Source organism: Anarhichas minor, unplaced genomic scaffold (assembly GCF_050575085.1).
Source record: "Anarhichas minor isolate MPS153535 unplaced genomic scaffold, ASM5057508v1 ptg000073l, whole genome shotgun sequence".
Classification (NCBI taxonomy): domain Eukaryota; kingdom Metazoa; phylum Chordata; class Actinopteri; order Perciformes; family Anarhichadidae; genus Anarhichas; species Anarhichas minor.
In genome coordinates, this window is record NW_027466519.1 from 9,872,597 (window position 1) to 9,899,640 (window position 27,044).

Genomic DNA, 27,044 nt, shown 5'->3' on the forward strand with positions numbered 1-27,044 from the left:
TTGAGTGGTCGGAAGACTAGAAAAGTACATTTACCATTTTACCATGAAAGCTCCGCAAACCATATCTGCAGCTCTGCCAATGCTCTGTGCAAGCTTTTCCACAGAAGTATAAATTAGGCATTGGTCTGACTTCCTGTGTGTGGGGGACTTCCTGTGTGCCCCCCGAAACTTGGTTCTGAACGGGAATCTGTTGCAAATGAGTGAAAATCCTGAATATTGATGAAGTCCGTAATTAACGGTTCGGCTATCGGTACTTTAGAAGTTAAGGAGCGAGATTACACATCTTTTTATATACGTTTACATTCTATGTATTTTTTGTGGTATGGCTTGTTGCAATACTGTTATGTTGGTCTGGTCTGACATCTATTGTATCAGATATTTTTACTTATCTGAATCGGGGGTTTGAAATGACAGCGATGTCTTATGTTGTACAGATTGTAAAGCCATCTGAGGCAAATTTGTGATGTTTGGGCTCTATAAATAAAATTGACTGGACTTCATTGACAGTTGGACACAAATTGGGTTTTAACATGGTAATTTATTTACTTATTTTCCTTCGTGTTTAATTAGTTGTAATACATTTTTTGCACACTGGCTGGCAAGTACTTATAATGGGACTGCATTTATACAGCAAAGGAATGCAGCCTGGGGAGGCACACAGTTTTTGACCGTTGCTATGGTGTCAGCAGGTAGCACAGCATACTTGGTTGCAAAAGTTGAGTTGGAAGAAATAATGTAAAGGCAAACAGCAAATGTAAAGACTGGACATCGTTGGGTTGTGCATTAAGCCCAAGGTGCGCGTCAGCTAAAGTTAGCCAACATAGCAGCAACAAAGTGACTGATGGGAAGCCACTTTAAACACATTTCCAGTTTGTCTCATATATTTAGCCGTTTTACAAAAGGAGCTATTTAGTATATGTCTGTTGCACCATGGAATCGTTTTCTTAATGTATTGTGTGATCATGTGATCATCATTTCTGTACAAAATAAAATGTAGGTGCCATAAACCATGGTCTCTTAAAAATGATGTTCCCATACAACTAAACATATTGGTTAACGCTGTGAAAAAACACAACAAAACTACTTAGTTTTAGTAAAAGAAAAGTAAAAAAAAAAAGAATTGTTTGTTATGTAACTTAAGTTACATGCATAACGTTAAACATTCAACATAACATTATCAATGCTAACTTTTCATTTTGCATGGGACAACGGCAGCGGTCTACTGGGTGAAAGTCACGTGTTTTTGGACCCATCTGTTTCCCTCAAAATGTAAATGACAATGCATTTTGTTGTATGAGAATGTAGTTTTTAGGAGACCAGGCTGAAAGAAATGTGTTTTGAGCATGTGGAAAGATTTAGTGAGAGTTGGCAGAAAGTCTTCACCATTCACCCAAGGTCTACTTGGTATGGTCCTGTACCCAGTGACATAGTCTGAAGCAGTACGTTTGTGGACTGACGGTAGAGAAGGACCGGCCTGGATGTCTCAGCCTCTTCCACAAATGCTCCAGCCTCTTCTTACAACTGTAAACTGTGAAAATGTCAATGATGCCGATGAAGTAGCGCTGCTCAGGCCCATCAATGACGTGCAGAGGATTCTTTAGGTTTGGCAGTAAACGTCGGTTTTGGGCCCTGAAGTCTGGAAGATCAGCTTCGTCACTGCCTGGCCCTGAATGCTCTGGGCATGTTTGAATAGTGCCAACACCTGATGCTAGTCTTGCTTGTAATTGCTCCAAATTTAAGGTGGAGTCATCTTCTAGAATTGCCCCAGGGACAGGAGCTATGCCTGTGTGGATAGGGGGGGAGCCTGGATTCACAGATCTAAAATGAGAAAGTCACAGGGGAGATAAAAAAGGTGTGAGTGACAGCAATTACTCCATGTAGCCTCATTCACATTACATATGTTGTGAATTATTCATGGTCAGAGACGATAAAGTTTATGCGCTTTTATTGTGAAACTGTATTTGACGTTGCGAACTGCTTCCGCTTCCGGTTGCGCTAACCGTAGATCCTACTAGGACCAACGGTTGAATCAGATCGAGTCATTGACGATGTAAGTCATAGAACTGTAACTCTGAACCTATGTGGCGTAACTGTTCCGTTTGTAGTTGTACTTAATGTTCTTAAGTGCATTTACTGTCAGTAAGTGTTTGTCATGTAATTAGCCGTTGAAATAATAGCCCAAAGTTGAGCTAAGTGGCTAACCTGGCTAGCGATCCTGTATTCCTGTAAATGTATGTGCGTTTGCTTTAGTTAAGAGTTTACAATTGCTAATACTTCGGTTCTGTAATTCGTTTTCTGTGTTTATTTCAGAGACTCGGTCAACATTGTTCAAACTCATTCAACATCTGTAAATCTGTCACCAAACTATAAAACTGTATGCCAGACTGAATACAGAAACGTATGGACCAAACAGATGTCTGCGTGTTCTCTGACCGGAACCCTATAGTGGTCAATAATCACCTTTACACCAGTCTCTCAGGGGTCGAATCCCCAACAACATATTTGTTGTAAAGGAATCTAAACATGTGTATCGAGAGGCAGATGCCCTAATGTCAGGAGGAGGAAAAAGTAACTAGGATGTACTTAGGCAAATCAAATTACAACAATTAAGATGTAGTATAATTTCCAAAGCAAAGGCACACATTTTCAAATTAAGAAATGTTTAGCTTCATTCTCAAAAGAACGAAAACAGACCATGAATTATTTTGGCTGTATGACTATCCATCCATTCTCTCCCTCTTATCCGGGGCGGGGTTTTCGAGACAGCAGCCTAAGCAAGGTATTCCAGACGTCCCACTCCCCAGCAACATTTTCCAGCTCTTCCTGGGAAACCCCTTGCCGTCCCCAGGCCAGATGAGCTATATAATCCCTACAGCGTGTTCTGGGTTAACCCCGGGGCCTCTTACCAGTTGGCCATACCTCTAAAAAGGGAGTCACCCAGGAGGATCCTGATCAGATGCCTGAACCACTTTAGCTGGTCCCTTTCGGTGCGGAGCACAGCAGCCCCATCTCTAAAGTGCTACTACTTTGCTTTAACAGTATTTATGAACGCTGGAAAGTTTTAACTAAGGTAGCAAACAAATCTGTAACAAAACAGGATCCCAGAAACATCCGACAACAACATATCAGCACTATTCAAAGCCAAGGGAATTATCTGAACTGAATATTGTCTGATGAATACCAAAGGTTTGACAGCCCAGCTCACGAAATGTGCCCCAAGATTGTTGCACAGAACACTCAGTCTCAAATTCAAGGAACAGAGGAGGAACTGATTTGGCCGGATGTAAGCTCTGTATTTGCATCTGCGATTTCCAGTGTTTCATTTTCAGACTAAGTGTTCTAAGGCTAATTCCATTGCTCTAATGTATCCTCAAATAAAAGACAAGAAGCTTCTGCCGAGTATGCAGCCACGCAAGATGTATTGAAGATTATGGCTGAGCAAGAGTGCCACAAACAGAAACTGCAAAGACTTGAAGTTGAGGACAAGCTGATAGTTGCATGCAGTTGCATGCAGCTGCATGCAGCTGCATGAAGTCGCCGTCTTCAAGGAGCAAGGAAAGTGACTGAACATAGGATAGAAAAGGAAAGACTAAAGGCTGCTCTCTTACAGAAACCGCAAGAAGAGAATGCTGCGAGAAAATCGTCTGCAGAAGACTTGAAAAAAGAGCTTGAGGGTTTGGAGAAGCTAAAAAGGCTGAGGGCAGCCAGAGCAAGGCTTCAAGTCTATGATGAAAATGAGTTCTATCCAGACCAAGGCGTTACACTACATAAGTCTAAACTGCCTACGGTTGAACAAGCAATTAATCAGGGTAACCCTGCGTATCAGCACCCACAACCACTAAGAGATATGGCTCCAAGAAGTGCGCTTCAAAACGAAACGGGAGAGCTTGCCCTGGCTGAGGCTATATTAGCAAATAGTCTAGCCATTCCAGAGCCTACAATCTTTAGTGGGGATACACTCAAATTTAATCATTGGAAGTTGCCCTTTCAGACAGTAATTGAGATGAAAAGTATTATAACTGCAAAGAAAATCTTCCTTCAGAAATATGTTAGAGTAACTAAAGAGGCCTTAGGTCATTTTCTGATTGATTGAGAAGATTCATATCATGCAGTATGGGATCTGCTCAATGAACGATATGGCGAGCCTTTTTAATTCAATTCAATGAATTTTGTATAGCCCAAAATCACAAATCTGCCTCAGAGGGCTTTAGAATCTGTACACATGCGACATCCTCTGTCCCAGGACCCTCACATCGGAAATTGTAATTACCAAAGCCTTCCGAGACAATGGCCAGATTGGTGAGATTTTTGAAAATGACATGCCAGGCCAAAAATAGCCTCTAGGGAGAGTGCTGAGTTAAGAAAATGTGTGGACTTTTTACATAGTTGTGAATCTGCTTTGCTCACAATGAGAGTCTAAAGGTTCTTAATGATGGAATTGAGAATCAAAAACTTCCTGCCAAACTACCCGATTGGTTAACCAGATGGGTCCAAATGGCTACACAATACCAGCTGGAACACAGAAGGTTCCCAAGCTTTAATTATTTTGTGACATTCCTAACAATGGAAGCTATGGTGCAATGGAAGCAATGGTGCAACCCTATAACATCTTACCATGCATTACGGCAAAGTAAACCTGAAAAAGCAAAGATCAAGAATCAAATCATAGTGGTTTCCAAGAACCAAACTGTAGTTGCCAAGATCTTCCCAACCGACACAAGTGAAAGAAGCATGGTCACATGTGTGTTGACATTGAAAGGCCGAGTCAAGTTCATTCAGAGTCAGACACTGTGCTTCGGCTGTTTGAGACTTGGCCATCAATCCAAGAGCTGCAGTAGCTGGATGGTGTGTGACACCTGCTCAAAACGTCATCCCACATGCCTACACGAAGATCACTCAAAACAAAAACCATAGAGAGAACAATCTCAATAAATAAGTTATAGCAAGGAAAGAAAGCCACAGAAAACACAACTACAAGACGTTATCAATGATGTGTCAACGTTAAGTGATTCAAGCAAGGAAGATTCACAAAGTGACTCTTCAATCATTCTTGAAAACGTTCTAGATACGAACACAGAACAAGTGAAGCTGAAACAATCTACATTGTCATTGAAAAAGACAATTGTACCGTGTAAAAGACTCAAAGGCCAACAAATAAGAGGGCTATTCTTCTCTAAGAAGATCACAGTGCCGACAACTTACATTTGTGAATTCATCGTTCTGGAGCATCTTGCAGAACAGATTGTCCCGCCAAAGAAATGTGAAGTTGGTCTGCTGATCGGGTACAATTGCCCTCAAGCGCTAAAGCCTAGAGAAGTTGTATGTGGGGTGGAAAACCAACCCTTTGTGCATAAAACCGATCTAGGTTGGAGCATAGTGAGTTATGGTAATCCAGGCGAGCACTACCGTGATGCAATAGAAGTAAGTCACCGCATCATTGTAATGCAAGTGATGCCTGAACCCAAACCCACAGTCAAGCTCAAAGGTGAAGTTCACTATGTTTGCAAGACTCGGATGAAAGAAATGATCAGTCAAGATGATGCCATGAAGGTGCTACTATCTGATTTCAGTAAAAGAGTTGAAGAGGCAACTATCTCTCCGGAAGATCTCCACTTCTTGACTAATCTGAGAGATTGAATCAAACAGAAAACATGATGGTCATTATGAAATGCCCTTACTTTTCAAACAAGACCAGAAATACTGCTCAGGCTACGTGAACTTAATGAAAGACATCATTGCTCGTGGTGATGCAGAGAGTCCCACAAAAATAATTCAACAATCAACCAGTCTGGTATATTCCCCATCCAGGGTAAACCACCTTCCAAAGCCTAGGAAGATTTGTGTCGTCTTCGATTGGTCAGCAAGGTTCTAAGACACATCATTGAATGACCACTTTCTTACTGGGCCAAAGCTCACAAACACCTTGGTGGGAGTTCTTTGTAGGTTTCACAAGTGCCTGATTGCTATAGTGTGTGATGTGGAGTGAATGTTCAGTTTCATGTAAGACCTGAAGACCAAGACTACCTGAGGTTTTTATGGTAGGAGAATGGGATCAAACTCCATCCGTTTGGGGCAGGCTCCTCACCCGGCTGTGCCAATTTTGATCTTAAACATCTAGTCGTTGAAGGTCAGGTTCAATTTGAAGCAAAACACTTCATCCAAAGTAAATTTTATGTTGACGATGGACTGGTGAGTGTTACATCTGATGCTGAGGCGATCCATCTTTTACAAGGAAGCAATAGGGCATTGAAGTGCAGGCAATGCTAAAACTACATAAGTTAATTTGCAATAGCAAGAATGTATTGAAATCAAAAACCTGGATATGGCTTTGGGAGAGCCGCTCATGGAAATAACCTTTTATCTATACTGCTGTCACAGGTTAACCTCTGTTTAACATTTACAGCAAGTATGGTTTCATGCCACTGTTAAACCACAGAATTACAAAAAAAAACTACAAAAGTACATAGCAATGTTAAGTTGCAGTTTCTCTTTCACAGCACAGTTAGTCAGTCTAACAAAACTGTCTTCTTTCACTACCCTTTTCTATGGCCCACAGCTCAGACCAATTCACCTCACTCAGTATCTTTGCTTCACATCTTTGCCGCAAAGCCTTCCCTTCGATGCCGCCCTGGGGAAGCTTTTGTCTTTCTCTTTTGTCTTTGTCCTGCTGAATTTACAGTACATGTCTATTACAGACCACATCCTGTAATTTTAACATAGTTAAAATACCACCCAGAACAATGAGTTAAATTACTGAGGACAACAGGAAACATTTCATTTGCCACATCCCCCTGTAATGTTAGTCCCTCCAGAATGGACCACAAAACCACAAAAGCAGGGTGACAAAATGTTGGGAAACCCAGTCATTAAATGTCAAATAAATGACTTAAAGACACTGACTTTTTGGTTCTCATGATGAGAGTAGCAAAGGAGAGACTCTGGTGGCATTCATCGTGGTGTAAGGGCTGATGGGCTAGGAGGAGACTGTAGTCCAACACATTGAGCCTCCAGAGGAAGTGCGCGTCGATCTCTACCTGCCTCAAAAGCCAGGGACGTTGCTGGTCTGCACACATAAACACACCACATAACACTACAACTCAAACATGGCTACACAGAAACACACAGCAAACGTATGCAGCATGTTTAATATATGGATATTACCACTGGCATTTACACATACCATTGTTGTTTTTTTAAATTTGAATTAGATGTTTTCCCACAGTTCATCTAAGATAGATGCATTTTCTTGTTGGAAACGATATAGTGATTGACATGAAGGCGATTCAGTTATGCTTCCCGTACTACTACACAGCTTCTTATGACTCCCAGCACACAAACATCCCATTGCTTTTCCTTACCCAAGATGATGTACTGGCCTTCAAAGTTGAGGTCTTTGAGAACCACAATAATCTGGCTTCCCTCTGGTGCTGGCTCTGTCCACCGACTCACCTCACAGCCCTTAATGTCGTACCTGCAACACAAAACCCACATCAAATTGTTTCTGTGCTGTTATCACAGTAATACTATGCTTTTTTTTCTGGGGGCAAGCAGATCAAGCTTACCTGGAATTGATTCGATCATCAGGATAGAACACACTTTGCATAACAATGAAGTATTTCTGCAAAGGACATGTGAAAAAAGGAAATATGCTTTATTACACTTTGTAACATCCATTTATTTTAATGCTAGAACAGTAACACATTTTGATCTGTACCTTACGTCTGCGTGTGATTTTGATCCTGTGAACACCTTAAAAAAAACAGTGAGAAATAACTCAGTCCAATGCAATATATTATCTGAAATATTGTTAAATTATAACATTTGTTATCATTATACATTCAGCAGACACAGAGTAACATTAGTATTCATTATTGTAACGGGTATAGTAAGGACCCAGGAGCAGGGGCAGAGGCAAGGCGGGGTAGTCCAAAACAGGCAGGGTCGGCAACGGGGAATCAGTCCAAGGGTATTTGCTGGAAGGTCTTGCATAGAAGCGGAGAACGATCTGGCAGTGAGTGTGTGTGAGACTGGGGTCTAAATAGTGGGTGCAGCACAGTGAGCAGGTGAGAGTGATGAGGTGGGTGTGACTAGCAGGTGCACTGAATGAGCTGACTAGGTGAGTGAGAGATGGAGTGACAGGATAGAAGTGGCAGAGCTGTGACAGGATACATCACATGGAATGTGGGGGTGGATGCGCATGGATTTGCGGAGCTTGAGCCTCACTGCCGCCGGGTTGATAATCCTCTCGATCTCGAAAAGGCCCGCTGAATCTTGGGCCGAGTTTCTTGGACTCTACCCGCAAGGGTAGATCCCGGGTCGACAACCACACCCTCTGACCCACCTGGTAAATGGGGGCTGGAGTGCGGTGTCTGTTAGCTGCTGTAGCGTAGCACTCAGCAGACCGGAGCAGGGTTGCTCGGGCCCTTGCCCAGGTCTGGCGGCAGCGGTGGATGAAGGTCTGGACTGAAGGGCAGGAAACTTCCTTCTCCAACGCGGGGAACAGAGGTGGCTGGAACCCATATGCACACTGGAAGGGTGACAAGCCTGTGGCAGAGCTGGTCAGAGTATTATGAGCGTACTCCACCCACATCAGCTGGCGGGATCAGGAGGCAGGATTCCGGGAGAGCAAGCAGCGGAGGACCATTTCCATCTCCTGGTTCTTTCTCTCTGTCTGACTGTTGGATTGGGGGTGAAACCCAGAGGACAGGCTGACGGTGGCCCCCAGCAGAGCGCAGAATTCCCTCCAGAAGATGGAGGTGAACCGAGGACCTCGGTCGGAGACTACGTCGACTGGAATCCCATGCAGACGGAAGACATGCAGGGAGATGAGTTCTGCCGTTTCTTTAGCAGACGGGAGCTTGAGCAGAGGAATAAAATGGGCCAGCTTATGAAATCTGTCGACCACTGTCAGGATGGCGGTGTGGCCCTCAGATGGTGGTAGCCCAGTGACAAAGTCCAGGGAGATGTGGGACCACGGACAATGAGGCACTGGGATGAGTCTGCAAGAGGCCGGCTGGTCAGAGCCTTCTCACCAGGCAGTGAGAAGGCTTGTATTGATTGCAAACTGGGCAGGCATTGATGAATTCCCTGGTGTCCTCATTGAGCGAGACCCACCAGAAGCACTGCCGCAGAACGTCCTGGGTCCTCTGGATGCCCGGGTGGCAGGTAAGTCTTGAGGAGTGGGCCCACTGGAGGATCTCGGACCGAAGACCCTGAAGGACAAACAGGCGATTAGGGGGACACGTGCTGGGACCGGCTTGACCCCTAGTCGCGGCCTTCACTGATTCCTCAATCTCCCAGTCGAGGACAGCGACTTGGCAGGAGGCAGGAAGGATGGAAGGAAGAGGAGCCAGAGGTAGGTTCCTCCTCCCCCTGGAACTGACGGGAAAGGGCGTCAGGCTTGACATTGCGGGACCCGGGGCCGATAGGAGAGAGTGAAGTGGAACCGTGTGAAAAATAGAGACCACCTGGCCTGTCGAGAATTGAGTCTCGTGTGTGCGTATGTACTCAAGGTTCTTATGGTCGGTCCAAACCAGGAATGGGGGATTGGTCACCTCCAGCCAGTGGCGCCACTCCTCCAGGGCCAGCTTCACTGCTAGTAGTTCCCGGTTGCCAATGTCATAGTTTCTCTCGGCGGGGGAAAGCCGACGAGAGAAAAAGGCGCAGGGATGGAGCTTCTGGTCAGCGGCAGAGCGTTTGGACAAGACACCCCCAACCCCTATGTCGGAGGCATCTACCTCCACCACAAATTGTCTGTCAGGATCCGGGACTCGGAGGATGGGTGCGGAGGTGAACCTGGACTTCAGGTTCTGGAAGGCCTCTTCAGCTGCAGAAGTCCAAAGGAAGGGAATCTTGGAGGATGTGAGGGCAGTGAGTGGGGAAGTGATAGAGCTGTAATTCCTGATGAACCTCCTATAGAAGTTGGCGAACCCCAGGAAACATTGAAGCTGCTTGCGGGAGTTTGGGACAGACCAGGTAGTGATGGCAGCAACCTTTGCGGGGTCCATATTGATGCTGCCCTGGGAAACGATATATCCCAGGAATGAAACTGTGGGAACGTGAAAATCGCACTTCTCCGCCTTCACAAAAAGAGAGTTCTCCAGTAGGCGTTGAAGCACGGACTGGACGTGGTGCACATGATCCTCTTAGTTCTTGGAGATCAGGATGTCATCGAGGTAGACGAATACGAACCGGTCCAACATGTCCCAGAGTACGTCATTCACCAGGGCCTGGAAGATGGCGGGGGCGTTGGTTAAGCCGAAGGGCATCACAAGGTACTCGTAATGTCCTTTAGGTGTGTTGAATGCCGTTGTTGGGATCTGACTATATGGCTTCGACATGTGCTGTGGAACAAAGAGAGTCAGGCCTTCCCTTTTGCAAGCAAAGGTTTCATCCTGATTGTAGTTTGAGCACCAAACCTCCAGCTCTGAAGAAATTCACATTAGGGTGTGAGTTTCCTCCCCCCAAAAACTATGTGTTCCTGAAGTTACCTGAAGTTACCTGAAAGCAGCGCTGCAATCTAATTGGCCGAGAGCCAAGACACCCCAGGACCCCTGTGGTTCAGCCACCGTTCTACAAAACAACCAGCAACCCCCACCTCAACGCTTTTTCCCTTCGACCTCCGTCGAGCTAGGGAGCACACCAACGTTGTTTCCCTTTTCAACCAAATCCTAGGTTTAACAGTTTATATTCGCTGGCCGAATTCACCAAACTGTCTATTTTATCTTTGTTCGTATCCACGAAGCGAACCCCTTTTTAGTCCTGCAGAAGTGAAGAAGCAAGACTTCTTCAGAGAGAGAGAGAGAGAGAGAGAGAGAGAGAGAGAGAGAGAACTTCCACTCTCCACCAAGCGCCTCGTTTGCTTCGGCCATAAGTACGCGAAAATCCCTTATCCAGACGACAGCGATTCTCTCCTACCGAGAGAACACCTCCCGCGGCCCGCAGCTGCACTGCCTGGGCCCAACGAAGCTCAGAAGAACCCCTCAGAAGAACCCCCCTCAATCACCACGATTGCATCGTACCGTAAGGCGAAATAGAGTCTGGGCAGAGTTAGAGAGAGTTCATTTGTGTTTATTTTATCTTGTTTGTGTGCTTAGTGTACTGTTCATGTTCAATGTGCTTAAGTACTGTTCATTTTTATAACGTCGTGTATGCTTAATAATCGCCGACACTAACGGTCGCTGAGATCGTTGGGGTTGTGGAGAAGCTAGTGTATTTCATGCTACCGTGATCTGTGTTGAGCTAGCCGCCTAGTGAGGTCGAAGTTGCTTCTCATCAGTTCAGGAGGTCAGAACCGCCGGCTGAGACAAAGAGTCGCGGTTCTTGCTCCCCTGGCTGAGAGAGCAATCTTCCATACTCCCGCGCGGCGCAGAGGATCTTAATCTTTTGTTTTATTTCATTTTGTTCCTTTCCCCTTCTCTTTTACTAATCCACACACACATATAGCTTTGAGCTAATCTAGCTACGTGCTAAACGGCTACCGGCAATAGACGCCGGGTCTCCTGTTGGCTATCCGCCATTTTGAGTCTCGCGCATGAGAGACGTCACCACGTCCCAACTACGTTATACGTCGCTGAGCTGTTCCCGCACGCACGCACGCACGCACGCACGCACGCACGCACGCACCTTTTCAATCGTCTGTTGATTTTAGATAGCGTGCTCATGAATGTATAGTTGTTGTTAGTTTAGATATTAGTTGACTAGATCATTAGTATTAGAACGTAATAAACTGTTATATTTTAAAGAGCAGCTGTCTGTGATTACTTTGTGCATGTATTGTGATGATAGCTGTATAAGTGGTCTGTGCTCGAACTTAAACCTTCACTTTCACTCTGAATGTGTAATAGTACTCAGACTGTTGACATTGTGAGTGAACACTAATTATGAGACTTAGTTTATCGTTTGGTTATTGGTCCCTGTTCGCAGGGTGGTGCCCCGTTATTATTAATAATCATTAATAATTGTTACTGACATTAATAATTCTATTGATGTCAAGAATTTAGTTTCTTAGATGCTGATAACCCAAACACGCTCCTTTACGTTCCCAACATATTGCTGATAACCCATGTCAGGCTATGTTATTCCCAACATATTGGTGCCCCCTTTTTGAGGCTATGTTATTCCCAACACCGTCTTCCACTCATCCCCCGCTCTGATCCGGACCAGGTGATAGGCATTGCGGAGGTCGAGCTTGGAGAAGATGGTGGCTCCTTGAAGTAACTCAAAGGCTGTCGCGATGAGTGGCAAGGAGTACCGGTTTTTGACCGTGATCTCATTTAAGCCCCGGTAGTCGATGCAGGGTCTGAGGGTCTTGTCCTTCTTCTCCACGAAGAAAAATCCAGCCCCTGCGGGAGACGACGAGGGGCGGATGAGACCGGCGGCCAGGGAGTCGTTAATGTAATTGTCCATCACCTCTCTTTCAGGAGAAGACAGGGAATAGAGGCGCCCCTTAGGTGGGAACGTACCAGGATGGAGGTTGATGGCACAATCATAAGGACGGTGGGGAGGCAGAGACATGGCCTTGGACTTGTTGAAAACCTCCTTAAATTTCAAGTATTCAGCGGGAACCCCCGTAAGTTCAGGCTTGGAACTGATGAGCGAGGCACCCCGTGGTGCGGCGGCTTGTTTCAGGCAGACTAAATGACAGGACTGGCTCCAACCCCGAAAAGCCCCCGTAGTCCAGTCGATGTGAGGATTGTGTCGATGCAGCCAGGGGTATCCCAGAATGAGGGGGATACAAGGGGTTTGCAGAATGTGGAAACTGATGGTCTCGTGGTGGTTGCCGGACAGCAGCATGTGGACCGGAACAGTTTGGTGTGTCACCGTCCCCAGAAGATGACCGTCAAGGGCGCTGGCTGGAACAGACTGGGGAAGAGGTATCCGGTCGATCCCCAACTGTGCCGCAAGTTCCTCGTCCATAAATGACGCGTCTGCTCCTGAATCCAGGAAGGTGGAAATAGTATGGGAGCCCCCGGGTAGCAGTAGCTTGGCGTGAAATAGTGGTCGTTGGCAGACGGAGGGTCGGGAAACTGCTCGGCTCCCCAGTACTTCCTTGTTAACGGGCAGATGGGTCGGCGTATACTCGGGGGCTGTTGAACGCGAGAAGGTGGCCCCTGGCTTGGCTGTTCCTGGCGCCGCCTGGCCTGGATGTGACGATCCAATCTGGTGGTTATCTCGATAAGCCCGTCCAGGGATGTGGGTAGCTCGAATGAGATTAGTTCGTCTTTGACGTAATCTGCTAGACCGAGCAAATATGCGTCATACTGGGCGGCCATGTTCCATGAACTTAATCGTGCCTTGGTCCGGAAATCAAAGGCATAGTCCGCGACAGGTTGGTGACCCTGCTGAAGCCACATTAGCCCTTCGGTGACGTCCGGTCCCCTGGACACCACCCCGAAAACCTTGCGTAGTTCGTCGGAGAAGGACTGGAAGGAAGCACAGGCAGAGTATGATGATCCCATTCCGCCGTTCCCCACAGGGGAGCTCTCCTCATCAGGTGGTTGATGGTGAACGCCACTCTGGCGTCCTCTGAAGTGAAGGTCTGGGGTTGCAACGCGAACAGGATAGAACAGTTCGTCAGGAATGCGTTGCAATCCTCAGGATCCCCAGCGTAACGTTCCGGCTCACCTACCCGGGGGTCCGAGACCGGTGTTGAACGTGCTGGTTCGGCCCCAGAGTGGACCGAAGCAGGTGACGGCGACCACGCCGCGTTGGTCTGAGTTGTGGCTGTACCTGGTCAATCAAGGTGGTCAGGATCTGGTTCTGATTCGCCAGTGTGGTGAACCTCGGCGGTGTTGGTGACCACCAGGGTCTTGTGTCACTGTATCGCCTCTTCGATCAACACGAACCGGGCCTGTGATGTGGTGTCGTATGCTGGGTCCATGTTATGGCCAGATCGTACTGTAACGGGTATAGTAAGGACCCAGGAGCAGTACGACAAACACCAGGGATAGTTTTAATCAACACTTTATTTTCCTCTGGACACAACAGGTAGAAAATCACAGGGAAACAGCGGCAGCATCTCGTGGTCGGGGACAGAAGGCTGAGTGAGTTACCGGGGCAGAGGCAAGGCGGGGTAGTCCAAAACAGGCAGGGTCGGCAACGGGGTATCAGTCCAAGGGTATTTGAAACGAAAAATGAGTGATGGCCTATTAGTGCCACTGCTATGCATAAACATACCTGTTATCTTGCATACAAAACTGAACAATTAAAATAATGGAAAGATTCATGTTTTTTGGTTGAGTTACAAAACGATCCATTTTCCCTCATAACAATGTCCATACACTTGACACAATAATATACTGGTCTCAGTAGTTGGCTGTTGTGGATAGGAGCTGCAGTGTTTTAGCCAGGAATATCTTGCAAAAATGATTGCACAAGGATTCGTTGTTGAAGTATCTTCTTTTCAAATAATATTGCAGCGTGCGTCCTTGTGTCTGGGATCTTAGTCAGCTGGGGACTGAATAGGCTCTCGGTCAATCACGGGGAACCTGACAGAGCCAGCATGTAACATGCGGCCTCGTGATTGGCACAGCAGTGATAGGGGCGGGTTCTCTTCTTTGTGTGCAGGAGGCTTGGAGGGACAGGTCCAGGCTAGTCTTGCGCTGTCAGTGAACCGGTGCCCAGCTTGAGAGAGCTCCTGTGTGTTGCTGAATGTGTGCGTTTCTGACTGAAATATAACATATTCTGCCTCCATTTATCCATTCGCTACAATATATTAGATTCATGTTAATGTGTATTTAAAGACATTTAAATTTGTGAAAAAAAGAAAATGTGTCTTATCAACCAAAAATGTTATGACCCCCCCTGCAGTACCTCCGCGGACCCCCTGAAGACCTCTGATATAGATAAATATATAATTCAAAAGACAGGATAAGAATCAATAATAATATATATTATAATTGTATATGTATGTCTCTATATTTCAATGGGAGTGTAGATTCTGATACAAACAAGGTTGTGTTTAAACTACGATTGGCGGTGTTTCAGATGTGTGAAGCCTTTATCGGTCCATGTGTGGAAATTTTGTAGTATCTTGTTGCTCAGAAAATCAGGATTGTTCCAGCTAGTAGTAATATTAGATGGTGCAAAAGTAGTGTTTGGGACTTTGTTAAATTTTCAACAGGCTTTCAGAGTTTCTGCTATGTTTTGAAACAAGGATGGCGTTTGATAGGCTGGAGAAATGGTAAATCTGAAATCGAATGCCTTTAAAAACTGTTTGTTCTCTGTATAACCATGTGTTATCTGACTGATTTGGGTGGATCCATTTAAAAATGTATTGAAGTTGATTTGCTAAAGAGTAATGGAAAAAAAGTGGGGCTTCAAGTCCATCTTGTGTTTTTGGTTTTTGAAAGATGTGGCCTGTTACATTTTTGGTGTCTTATTTCCACAGTACAAATGAGTAATGATCAAGAGATTTGAACCAGAAGAGGGTGGGTTGCGATGGAATCATTTATTTTAAGAAATCATTTTAACTGTAGCTATTCTTGAATCAAGTCAACGCGCAGGCGTTGGCGTTGTGTGTGCTTGTCAGTATCACTATCACAAATTGACATTTTTATCCAGTTTTAAGCCACATGTTATACTACACTTCTAGATCCTAGAGGTTGTTTTGATCCATACGTTTTTAACCAAGCGCACAATGTTAGCCATCACATTCTAGACTTTTTAAGAGTGCATTTGCTACTTGACTTGTTTTTTTTTGTGGATCAGCTGTCACCTCTGCTAAAACCAGAACAAGGCTGTGGGCTCCATGTTAGAGCCCCTGCGTGTAAGGTCCTGTGACCTCCCTTTCAGCGGCTGCTACCACCTACTACTGGTTGCTAAACTTTAAAACGTTCATGCACGTTTAGCACTGAACTGCCATTTCAGTTAGTAATTCCTAGTGCTCTGCTTTAGTTAGATATCTGGCCAAATACAGTTTATTATTGTGTGTGTGTCTGTGTGTGGTGTGTGTACCTAGGAACTTGACCAGCAATGAATGGGGGAACTTCTTCAGATGTTCCATGTAGATCTTCAGGTTGGCCAGAAAGAATTTGATTTCCCTTTTGTTCTGGGTCTTCAAGAAGAAGCGCTTATCATTTCTAGAAGTCCAAAAGCACAGAGGAAATAGATTTCTATCCTCTCAGTAACAAGAAGCCACACTCGGACCCTTAAATAAAGCGTTGTTATTTTGATTCTATATTTTATCTTAACCAATTCCAAACAAAATATTGGAGGTATTCATTACATTGGTCATTCAGCTATGAGTTGCAACAACTTGCTTTCTTAAACTGTGAGATAATAGAAGCAGCTGTTGCACACCAAAGTACACCTCTGTCATTGAGCATGTGTAAATTGAGTTATTCCTGTGCAAGGTGTCAGGTTTAGAGTTATGGTTAGCGATACATTCAGGGTTGGAGGCTAGGTAAATAGGTCTGTGATGACTCACGTCAGGAAGAAGTCTGCCTTGCTCTTGGAGTTGCTGATGAACTGGAGGTAGCAGTTTTCAGAGCAGAGCGACTGCTGATATTCCTGCTCAGTCATTCCTAAAGAGCCACGCAGGCTAGCAAATACCGGGCCTGCAAATGTCTTCATTGTAAAGTCCTACAGACACACACATACACACACACACAAACAACTAAATATGCAGGTGGAAGCATTCCACACAATAACAAAGTTGAGTTCTGTTAGTTACTGAGACACATCCACCTACCTTATGAATCCAAGTGGTCTCTAATCTGTAATCATCATCTGACAGTTCATTCTAAGGTGGGAACAAGAGGAAAGATGTCATTGAGAATAAGAAGGCCTAATTATGTATTAACTAAGCTTAACAATAATATCTATAAATATATATCATGGATACTGATAAAAAAAATCTAATTCAGAAAGCTATGCTACAACAAGCAACCATGAATAATTGTTGGCAAATGTAATCAGAATCATAAACAAACAAACAATTATTAAGCCATTATTATTTCTACCGGTTAGACTATAATGTTGTACCGCAGGTCTGCATGTGGTTTGTCCAAGTGATGTTGCTCGACGTATCACATGCAAGCGCCTGGTTATTATGTGCGTGGGTTGAGACTAATTAACTAAAGAACTCACGTCTACAGCATGGTTTCATAAAAGAATAGAAGAATTTCATTGTTTACAAAATGGCAACCCAAGACAAGGAGCTGCTGTGTTTATTAATCCCGCCGCAATAGAAAAGAAAGGGGAGGAGGTGGTCTGCACAGACACTAAATAAACTAGCCCCATTCCGGCACAATTCCTCTTCTTTTACTGATATAAGTGAAATTCCCTCCAGAAATTTTAGGCCATCTGGCTATTTCTATGATTTTTCATTGAGTAGTTGTACAGATGCCTGTACTTCCTCACTTCTTCCACTGGCAGCTCATGGAAATTCTCTATTTCTCCACCCATGCATTTCCACGTACTTAGGAAATGTTGGATGTGCACAACAGGCAAAACAAGACACTTGCAACCCCCGCAGAAAATGAATCTCAGTCACTCTTGTCACAGTGTAGCTGACTAAATGGTAAATGGTCTGTACTTGTATAGTGCTTTTATAGTCTTCCAACCACGAGTTAGCTAGCTTGCTAAATCCACCATGCTACACTGGTTAAAGAAAATCAGCCTAACAGTGGACTGCTAGGTCCAACGATCCCTTCGCCTCACTTCCTGACGCTTTGGAGCCGGACAAACCAACATTACGTAGCTAACTAGCCAGCCGTCCGTCTACGGAGCTGCGTCCGTTCTCTTCTCTGCTAGTTGCAAAAACACTTTATGGCCCACTGACGTTGTTGTCACCGTAACAACTAGCAACTATCACTATTTCTTTTGTAATAGTCAAATGACCACAGACGACAGTTCAATGTCCATTCTACTTATATTCTGGGCTGAACACATAGCATTTGTGGATGGTCCTCTGGTGGTGCCGAAGGAGAACTGGATGGTAACAAGTCTTTTGAAGAAAGGATTGGCTTCAGTATACCAGCTGAAGGAACTGCAGCATCAACGAATCACACATTAGGTAAATAGGGCATGGCAGACAGCAATAGGATGACGGCTGACCTGGTGGATAGGAAGATGACTTGTGTTGTGATGATATAAATGGAACAGCTTGCTGTATTGCTTGAGAGACAGCTGGAAAGATAGACATGAAGTAGATGACCCAGCTGTGGGATGAATATTTGGAAGAGAAATAAGGAAAAGATGACCTATCAACGCTAAATACCAAACCCTCATTGTTACTGAAAGTTCTTTCATGATTCAACCTGAATCAGTGGTCATCTTTCCTTTTACTGTCAAGCTCATGTCTCTTTTGTTCCTCTTGTGTTAATACATATTCATGGTTCCAGCTGTTCCCAAAACTGTTCCATTGTACTTTTATATATTATATAACTATATATTTCACTTGTTTTATCACTAATAGTGTTCAATCTATCCAAATACAGCAGTTTGGCATCATTTTGAGAGCCTAAATCCTCTCTGAGCCTGTGAACCATGGATCCATCCTCGTCTGACTGCTGTTTTCCTGTGTGTATGTGAGGCTTTCTCAGCCTATGATTGTTCAATTTCAGTCAATGACACCTCCTTCCAGTGTTGCCAACTTAGCGACTTTCTCGCTAAATCTGGCGACTTTCCAACTTCCCTTGGCGACTTTTTTTATCAAAAGCTACTAGCGACAAATCTAGCGACTTTTTCTGGTGTTTTGGAGACTGACGTGAAAGCACGAATCGTTCTGCAGTTACTGTCCTCAACGAGCAGCGGGTGCTGCCATAAGCCCCTCCGCCGTCCCAAAGCACTCAAAGGTGGTCAGTCTCACAGTAGCCCCTCGCACAGCAGTCCCAGCTGCAGAAAGAGGAGACCCACACTCTCCGCGTCCAGACTGCAAATGAAATGCGCAAAGCCACCGCTGTTCACGCCTCTCTCCTACAGCATCCATTACAATTATGCAAATTAGACTATGACGTCATTTAGCGACTTCTAGCGACTTTTAGGACAGCCAATAGCTACTTTGCTTACTGAGGAGTTGGCAACACTGCCTCCTTCAACGCGTCAGAGTCTCAAGAAGACAGTGGGCGTAAGCTGGACAGAATCGTTAGCCAGTAAAAATAAAAAATGCGCCGTGCCACGCCGAGCGTAAAAACCGATACGCCGAAAGTGAAATCCCTTCCCCCCCGGTCCCCCATGCTTGTCTGACCCCCCTTTCTTCAGGAAACAGTTCAAAAACACACAGGATATACATAGCAACAGTGTTTTAGCGGGAACCAGAATATTATTCTTTTGTCTTCATGATTTTCAAAGGGGCATTTATGATTTTTTGGCTGTATCTAGTCTGATATACAGTTGTGTGAAAAAGTGTTTGCCCCCTTCCTGATTTCTTATTTTTTTGCATGTTTGTCACGCTTAAATGTTTCAGATCATCAAACAAATTTAAATATTAGACAAAGATAACACAAGTAAACACAAAATGCAGTTTTTAAATGAAGGTTTTTATTATTAATTAAGGGGGAAAAAAACCTACATGGCCCCGTGTGAAAAAGTGATTGCCCCCCCCTGTTAAAACATAAATTAACTGTGGTTTATCACATCTTTGGAAAGCTGAGTTCAATTTCTCTAGCCACACCCAGGCCTGATTACTGCCACACCTGTTCTCAATCAAGAAATCACTTAAATAGGACCTGCCTGACAAAGTGAGGTAGACCAAAAGATCCTCAAAAGCTAGACATCATGCTGCGATCCAAAGAAATTCAGGAACAAATGAGAAACAAAGTAATTGAGATCTATCAGTCTGGAAAAGGTTACAAAGCCATTTCTAAAGCTTTGGGACTCCAGCGAACCACAGTGAGAGCCATTATCCACAAATGGCGAAAACATGGAACAGTGGTGAACCTTCCCAGGAGTGGCCGGCCGACCAAAATTACCCCAAGAGCGCAGCGACGACTCATCCAAGAGGTCACAAAAGATCCCAGAACAACATCCAAAGAACTGCAGGCCTCACTTGCCTCAATTAAGGTCAGTGTTCATGACTCCACCATAAGAAAGAGACTGGGCAAAAATGGCCTGCATGGCAGAGTTCCAAGACGAAAACCACTGCTGAGCAAAAAGAACATAAAGGCTCGTCTCAGTTTTGCCAGAAAACATCTTGATGATCCCCAAGACTTTTGGGAAAATACTCTGTGGACTGACGAGACAAAAGTTGAACTTTTTGGAAGGTGTATGTCCCATTACATCTGGCGTAAAAGTAACACGGCATTTCAGAAAAGGAACATCACACCAACAGTAAAATATGGTGGTGGTAGTGTGATGGTCTGGGGCTGTTTTGCTGCTTCAGGACCTGGAAGACTTGCTGTGGTAAATGGAACCATGAATTCTGCTGTCTACCAAAAAATCCTGAAGGAGAATGTCCGGCCATCTGTTCGTGACCTCAAGCTGAAGTGCACTTGGGTTCTGCAGCAGGACAATGATCCAAAACACACCAGCAAGTCCACCTCTGAATGGCTTAAGAAAAACAAAATGAAGACTTTGGAGTGGCCTAGTCAAAGTCCCGACCTGAATCCGATTGAGATGCTGTGGCATGACCTTAAAAAGGCGGTTCATGCTCGAAAACCCTCCAATGTGGCTGAATTACAACAATTCTGCAAAGATGAGTGGGCCAAAATTCCTCTATAGCGCTGTAAAAGACTCATTGCCAGTTATCGCAAACGCTTGATTGCAGTTGTTGCTGCTAAGGGTGGCCCAACCAGTTATTAGGTTTAGGGGGCAATCACTTTTTCACACAGGGCCATGTAGGTTTGGATTTTTTTTTCACCTTAATAATACAAATCTTCATTTAAAAACTGCATTTTGTGTTTACTTGTGTTATCTTTGTCTAATATTTAAATTTGTTTGATGATCTGAAACATTAAAGTGTGACAAACATGCAAAAAAAATAAGAAATCAGGAAGGGGGCAAACACTTTTTCACACAACTGTATTTAGCCGCTCGTTCGTTGTTGTTTGCTAAGTGGCGACCGTAGGAGATACAATGTACAGCTTATTCAGCACGATGCCTTATCATTGCATGTTTCTTACTAGCAAAGCAATGTTTGTACAAAGGTTTCAGAAATGATGCTTAGTTACTCTCTTATTTCTGGTTTGTATTTGTTCATATTAGGCATCTACTATACATCTATGCTGACATGTATGGTACAACAACCTGTTACTTTATACAAAGATTTTTATTATTTCATGTATATCTTTCAGAACCACACACTTGCTTGTTTGACTACTGTCAATAAACCTCTCTAAGGAACATCTTGTCTGGTGTTCATTTAACAAGGAAAGAAGAGGAAAGCAAGTGAGGTAAAGGAAGTGGTGAAGAAATAATATAAAATAGGGCTCTTAACTTCATTATTCATACATGAAATGTGTATGCTTCTCAGCAGCAGGATCCTTGAGAGCTGGGATAAAATACTGAATAAACGGTTTGAAAGGAAATATCTGTAATTTTTATTATTATCAGGCAATGAGTGTAAATTGATGGCTAAAGCATTTGATCAATGATATGTTGTTTTCCTTTAATTCACGGGTAAAGCATACATCTCAAGCCACAGTATGTTCTAGGTAGAAGGTGTGTGTTGTGTTTTTTGGGGGCTCTGCAGATACAACACAACGTACAGGACAGTCATACATCCGCCAGCTGAGTCAGCAGTGTGTTTGACTGGGATTAGGGTGAAGCAGCACCACACAGGGCAGTCCACGGATGTTGGACTGCCCTGTGACCGTTCATTCAGCAGCAGCATGGTGGACACTGCATAACACTCTCTGGGTTAAGGCTTTGTTTAGGATGCCTTTCAGCTGTGGTATTTGTACATTTTCACAGCTGCCTGGATGTCACAAAACTGGCCACAGAAATCTAAAAACTGTTACAATTGATTGATTCACTCTTGATACCGACTATGCCCTAAAGGATAGGACACATAACACCTATTTAAAATATAATAATAATATAATTATTATAAAATCACTTTATTATTTTGCACCAGCCGAGTTGTCTGACATGCTTTCAATAAATGAACCAGGATGGCCCTTCTGGTCCTCTGGCTTTTTGACAAGGCTGGAGAGGATCCGAGCAAGTGTTGATCTTTAGACTAGTGCTGGGCAACGATTACAATTTGTAATCGCATGTTTTTTCTGCGATTAATCGCAATTAATCGCATTCTTATACTCAAAATTCAATAATTAATTCAAAAGTAGTGTATTGCGCACTTTTATTTTAAAAGTACTGCTATATGAACAAAAGTGCAATAACATTTGGTTTGTAAACACTTTAAACAAGTATGGTGTTGTTCTAATTCTGCAGCACTTGCTGGACTGTGTTTAAAGTGGCCCACAACTTTTCTGCATTTGGCCAGGACATTGTCAAATGCACTGTTCTGCAGAGATATTGTGACAGAACGCTGGAGACTGTGCGCGATGCAGGGGACGTGTTCAAAAGGCAGATGTCTCGCAGCAGCGATCATATTTCTTGCACTATCTGTGCTCAGTGTGTGACTGTATGTGAAACATTCCACTGCTGTGCAACATGAATAACATGTTTCAGCACGTTTCATCAAAATGTCTGTCTATTTTCATGACAGTCAGAGCATGTGAATGCAGCTCTACTGTTCATCAATATAATGCTGTAAATACATTCATACAACTCGTGTATTCTTCTTGTGATGGTGCATCTTGAGGGAGGCTCATGCGTGCCGTCATTCGTTGCGATCCTAACAACGTTCCTCAGACCGACATCTTCCACAACACTAATCGGCTGCAGTTTGTATCCACTTCTCTGTGGCATCTGTTAGCTTGTCTTGCTTTTGTTCATCTATACTTCTCCCACAGGCTGCATCAACCTAGTCTGAAGCCCCCCTCCACCGTTGCCAGTGAGCAACGGACTTTCAAAATAATAATTTTAAAAAACTGCGTTAATGCGTGATAAAATAGTTGTCGGCGTTAATTAATTAATGCGTTAATGATGTTTCGTGGAACGCCATTGCCGTGGCAACGCAGTCTTCGCCGTGAAAAACGAAGGTCATTTTGAGAGGCTAGAAATGCTCGAAACATAAGTAAACTTGGCACACAGATTACAAGCCCAAAATGTAGTTATATAATATGATTTTATTGGTTCAGAGTGGCAAATCGGCTCAGTAGTGCCCCCTACAAAATTTCGACGAAGCAGCCCTCGCAGTATGTTTCACATAAATGTATAAAGTTTGGTAGGCTCATGAATCACATTTGGACTTACAAAAAAGTCTCTTGGCGCTATGCTCTAAACCCAACCGGAAGTCAGCCATTTTGAATAGTTTATGAATTTCTAGTGTCGTTTTTGTCATTTCCAGGCGCTGTACTTTAACGAACTCCTCCTAGGGAAATAATCGAATCAACTTCAAATTTGGGCGGTACAGTCTAAAGACCTTAGTGATGAAAAGTTACTCAAAGCTTGTGGTTTCGTGAAAAGCCGTTGCTGTGGCGACGCATTCTTCGCCATGAAAAATGAAGGTGTTTTTGAGGGGCTAAAAATGCTCAAAACATAATCAAACATGTCACACACATTTAGAATCCTGAATGTAGTTATCTGATGTGAGTTTAATGCTTCAGAGTGGCTCGATAGTGCCCCCTACAATATTTCGACGATGCAGCCCTCGCAGTACGTTTCACCTAGATGTATAAAATTTGGTAAACTGATGTATCAAAAAAACGTCTTAGGGATCCATGCTCTAAACCCAACCAGAAGTCCACCATTTTGAATTTTGTATGAATTTCACGTGTTTTTTTTGCAATTTCCAGGTGCTGTACTTTTACGAACTCCTCCTAGGGAATTAATCAGATCAACTTAGAATTTGGTCAGAACAATCTAAAGACCTTAGTGATTAAAAGTTACTAAAAGCTTTAGGTTTCATCGAACGACGTGGATATGGTGTGGCGGCCATTTTACATGGTTCACCATCATCCATCAAGCTGTTGTAACTCGACTGTACTTTGTCAAAACTGTCCCAAACTTGACATAGCAAATGGCACTACTGTTTTGTTAACTTTCATGCAAGTCCAAATACAATCAGCAGGACACTGCAGGGAGTTGAACCCCATCCCAGTAAACTGACAGTCTGTTACGTATGTTACAAACACTGAAGCGCATTCACACACATTTATTTTCTTAAGGATCTTAACAGGCTTACATTTATGATTGTATCGGAGGTACACTCAAAACATTTGAGGCTTAAGACCTGGCAACATGATCTTGCTACGCTGCTGGTCGACGCAGGAAATATCTAACTCTTGCACGCAGTGTATGATGGTCACAGAAATGCACGACCGCGTCACCCAGAGTCCTTTCAGTACCCTCGACGTGCGTGAAGTTGCGAATGGGCCCGATCAATGCTGCTTGCAGCTTTAATTGGTTTTATTATTTAATTTTGTCTGTCTTAATGTCAGCTTGTCAGTCATCAGTAAAGCACCGTTATTTTACACTAACCTGTAAAAAAGATGGAATACAGATGAAGTTTGACTGATTGATGTTCACCATTATATTCTTCATTCATATATTCACCTGCGTACTATTGAAATGCCAAAAAAAATTGAAATGCTAACTGTGATCTCACTCTGAACTTTGCTGGTTCCACAATTTCATTTTAGTCTTTCCTTTGAAGAAAATATCAATATTATTACTGACACTGCATATTTCCACTTGTGAAACATTGTCAAAGTTGGCCCCATTCTGTCCATGACTGATGCTGCAATATGTGAGGAATTTAAGTTTAAAAGCATTCCTAGTATGTTTAATAGCACCCTAGTGGTGGATATTATATTGAAGTTACTTATGGAAGTTTTAAACCATGGAGTGTGGTTATTGAATATATTGAGTGTCTGTGAGAGGGGGGTGAGGTATGTGCTAAGAGCGGGGGATGGACGAAAGCTGGCTGCAAGGAAGGGTGTCTGACCAGAACAACAGGTCAAAGGCCAAGGAGGAACTTATTGAATTTCAGCCAATCATTGAGCTGATCGATGGGCGAAGGAATGTGTAATATGAGACATTTCAGAGACTTTGGAGGGACAAAGAAACTGTGAATCCCCGGAGATAATCAGACCTCCTCCGGACCATGGGGCAGATACACCAGTCTGTCGTGTGGTGCGGATTGGGCCTCTATTTCATGAAATATATATATTTGTTTTGTAATTCATAGTGTGATTCAGTTTGTAACTGTTTTAGCTTCTGTTAATTATTAAATACTTTTGACTTAAACTTCTACCAGCTGATTCGGCCTTATCTTGCTGACGGATCAGGAGTTGTGCTGCGATCAGCTGTGATCAGTGGCCGCTGTCATCAGAAACAAACGTCGCTTCACGTGACGCAACTGAGGAAAGGACGTCTCATATCTCTTAAAAAATGCTTCCTCTCTCCTCGCATGGTTTCCTTGCATCTCTCCATGTATCCCTGGTGGGAGGGACTAAGACGCAAGGAAAGGACACAAGTGAGGGAAACAGGGATGACATTAAGAGACTGTGGGATGTACCCAGAGACTCTGACTTAACTTTTGTGCCCCAAAATAATAAAGTGACCAAACTGGCCTTCTTCCATCTTAGACACATTGCGAAAGTACAGCCTTTATTGACACAGCAAGATACAGAAACATGACTGCACACCTTCATCTCAAGTAGACTAGACTACTGCAATGCACATTTTACTGGTCTTCCTAAAAAAATCTATTGAGAGGCTGCAACTTATCCAAAACTCTGCTGCTAGACTGCCAACAAGAACAAAAAAGAGAGAACACATCACTTCAGTCTTAGCTACGCTGCACTGGCTGCCTATAGCCTCCAGAATTGATTTGAAAGTCCTTTTATTTGTGTACAAAGCTCTAAACAAACCCTTAGATCCTCCACTGCTGGTTTCTTATTCGTCAAAAGAGATCATTTCACTTACGCTCCCGAACAGCCTACCCCAAAATATTAGAGAGGCAACCTCTGTTAAAGCATCATATAAAAACATATCTATTTCGCCAAGCCATTCTTTTTTAAACAGCACTTTATGTGCAGTCCACAGAGTCCCACATCTGTCTTTCAAATTATCTTTTATGTATTTAAACACTTTTATGTCAATGCATTTGTCATTTTAAATGTTTTCCAGTTTTTATTTATCTGTTGAAATGTATTAATTGCACCTAAAATGTACGTGCAAAAAGCATCCTCTGTAAAAGTAAGGTTTTTTGTTTTTATTTTTTAAATGTACAGCACTTTAAGCTACATCGTCTATATGATATGTGCTATATAAAGAAAGATTATTATTATTATTAACACTCAGCTCAGTTGGACTCTGGGGGTCTTATTTGAAGTTACAACACACAGCAACACTTTGTAAATTTGTTTTAAAAAGTACTTTTCAAATTAAGTTATTTTTAGCTTTTGTATTATTGTAATATCTCGAGTATTCATATCAAAAACCAAATGTCATCTATGTTGCTATGAAGGCCAAGATGAACTGATCATAATGTTTGTTTTTGTGCGTCTATGATTTGATCTTGCTTTGTTCTCTTTCATTGGAGTAGGCTAAGCTATTAAAAAGGAAAATTTGCAGATTTTCAACCTTATCTCCATCTATCCGAGTCAGTTATATAACGCCCGTTACTGATGTTCTCTGTGTCTCTAGGGCGCACCTGCAAAATGTGTTGCTCTCCCTCATCCCAGTGATGTTCTTGGTATGAGGAAGAACTACAGAGTGCTACTCTCATCTTTGCTAGCTGTTGGGCAAAACGTTGCTCTAAAACTTCCTTGTTCTCGTCTCTTGTTTCCAACCGTGAAAATGGCTTCCCAAATAATCAGTGCAGAGGATTTTATGGACAAGGATTTTTGACAATGAAGTTTTAACCGTGTTTCGGGTGACTATTCAGCATCCTATGCATGGATGTTTTCCTCCTCTCTGGGACAGAGTTGTGCTGGAGACCTTCTTCAGGATCCCGAAGATAAACTGGAAGAGACATTTTTGTCATTGTATAAAATACAAATGCTAAATACAATGGCAAAAATGTCTCT

The 27,044-nt window shown here is 43.5% G+C and overlaps 1 protein-coding gene across 1 annotated transcript in view; it reads right to left on the reverse strand.

The window, feature by feature from the left end:
- Positions 1-486: 486 nt before the first annotated feature.
- pip5kl1 (phosphatidylinositol-4-phosphate 5-kinase-like 1) overlaps positions 487-27,044 on the reverse strand; it is a 32,350-nt gene continuing 5,792 nt past the window's right edge. The window contains exons 3-10 of the mRNA XM_076079930.1: positions 16,694-16,744; positions 16,430-16,584; positions 15,958-16,082; positions 7,715-7,749; positions 7,563-7,618; positions 7,359-7,471; positions 6,901-7,063; positions 487-1,818 (exon numbers count right to left, since the gene is read on the reverse strand). Of these exons, the coding sequence (XP_075936045.1) occupies positions 1,398-1,818; positions 6,901-7,063; positions 7,359-7,471; positions 7,563-7,618; positions 7,715-7,749; positions 15,958-16,082; positions 16,430-16,584; positions 16,694-16,744 (1,119 nt within the window). The 3' untranslated portion in view covers positions 487-1,397. The remainder of the gene's footprint in view (positions 1,819-6,900; positions 7,064-7,358; positions 7,472-7,562; positions 7,619-7,714; positions 7,750-15,957; positions 16,083-16,429; positions 16,585-16,693; positions 16,745-27,044) is intronic.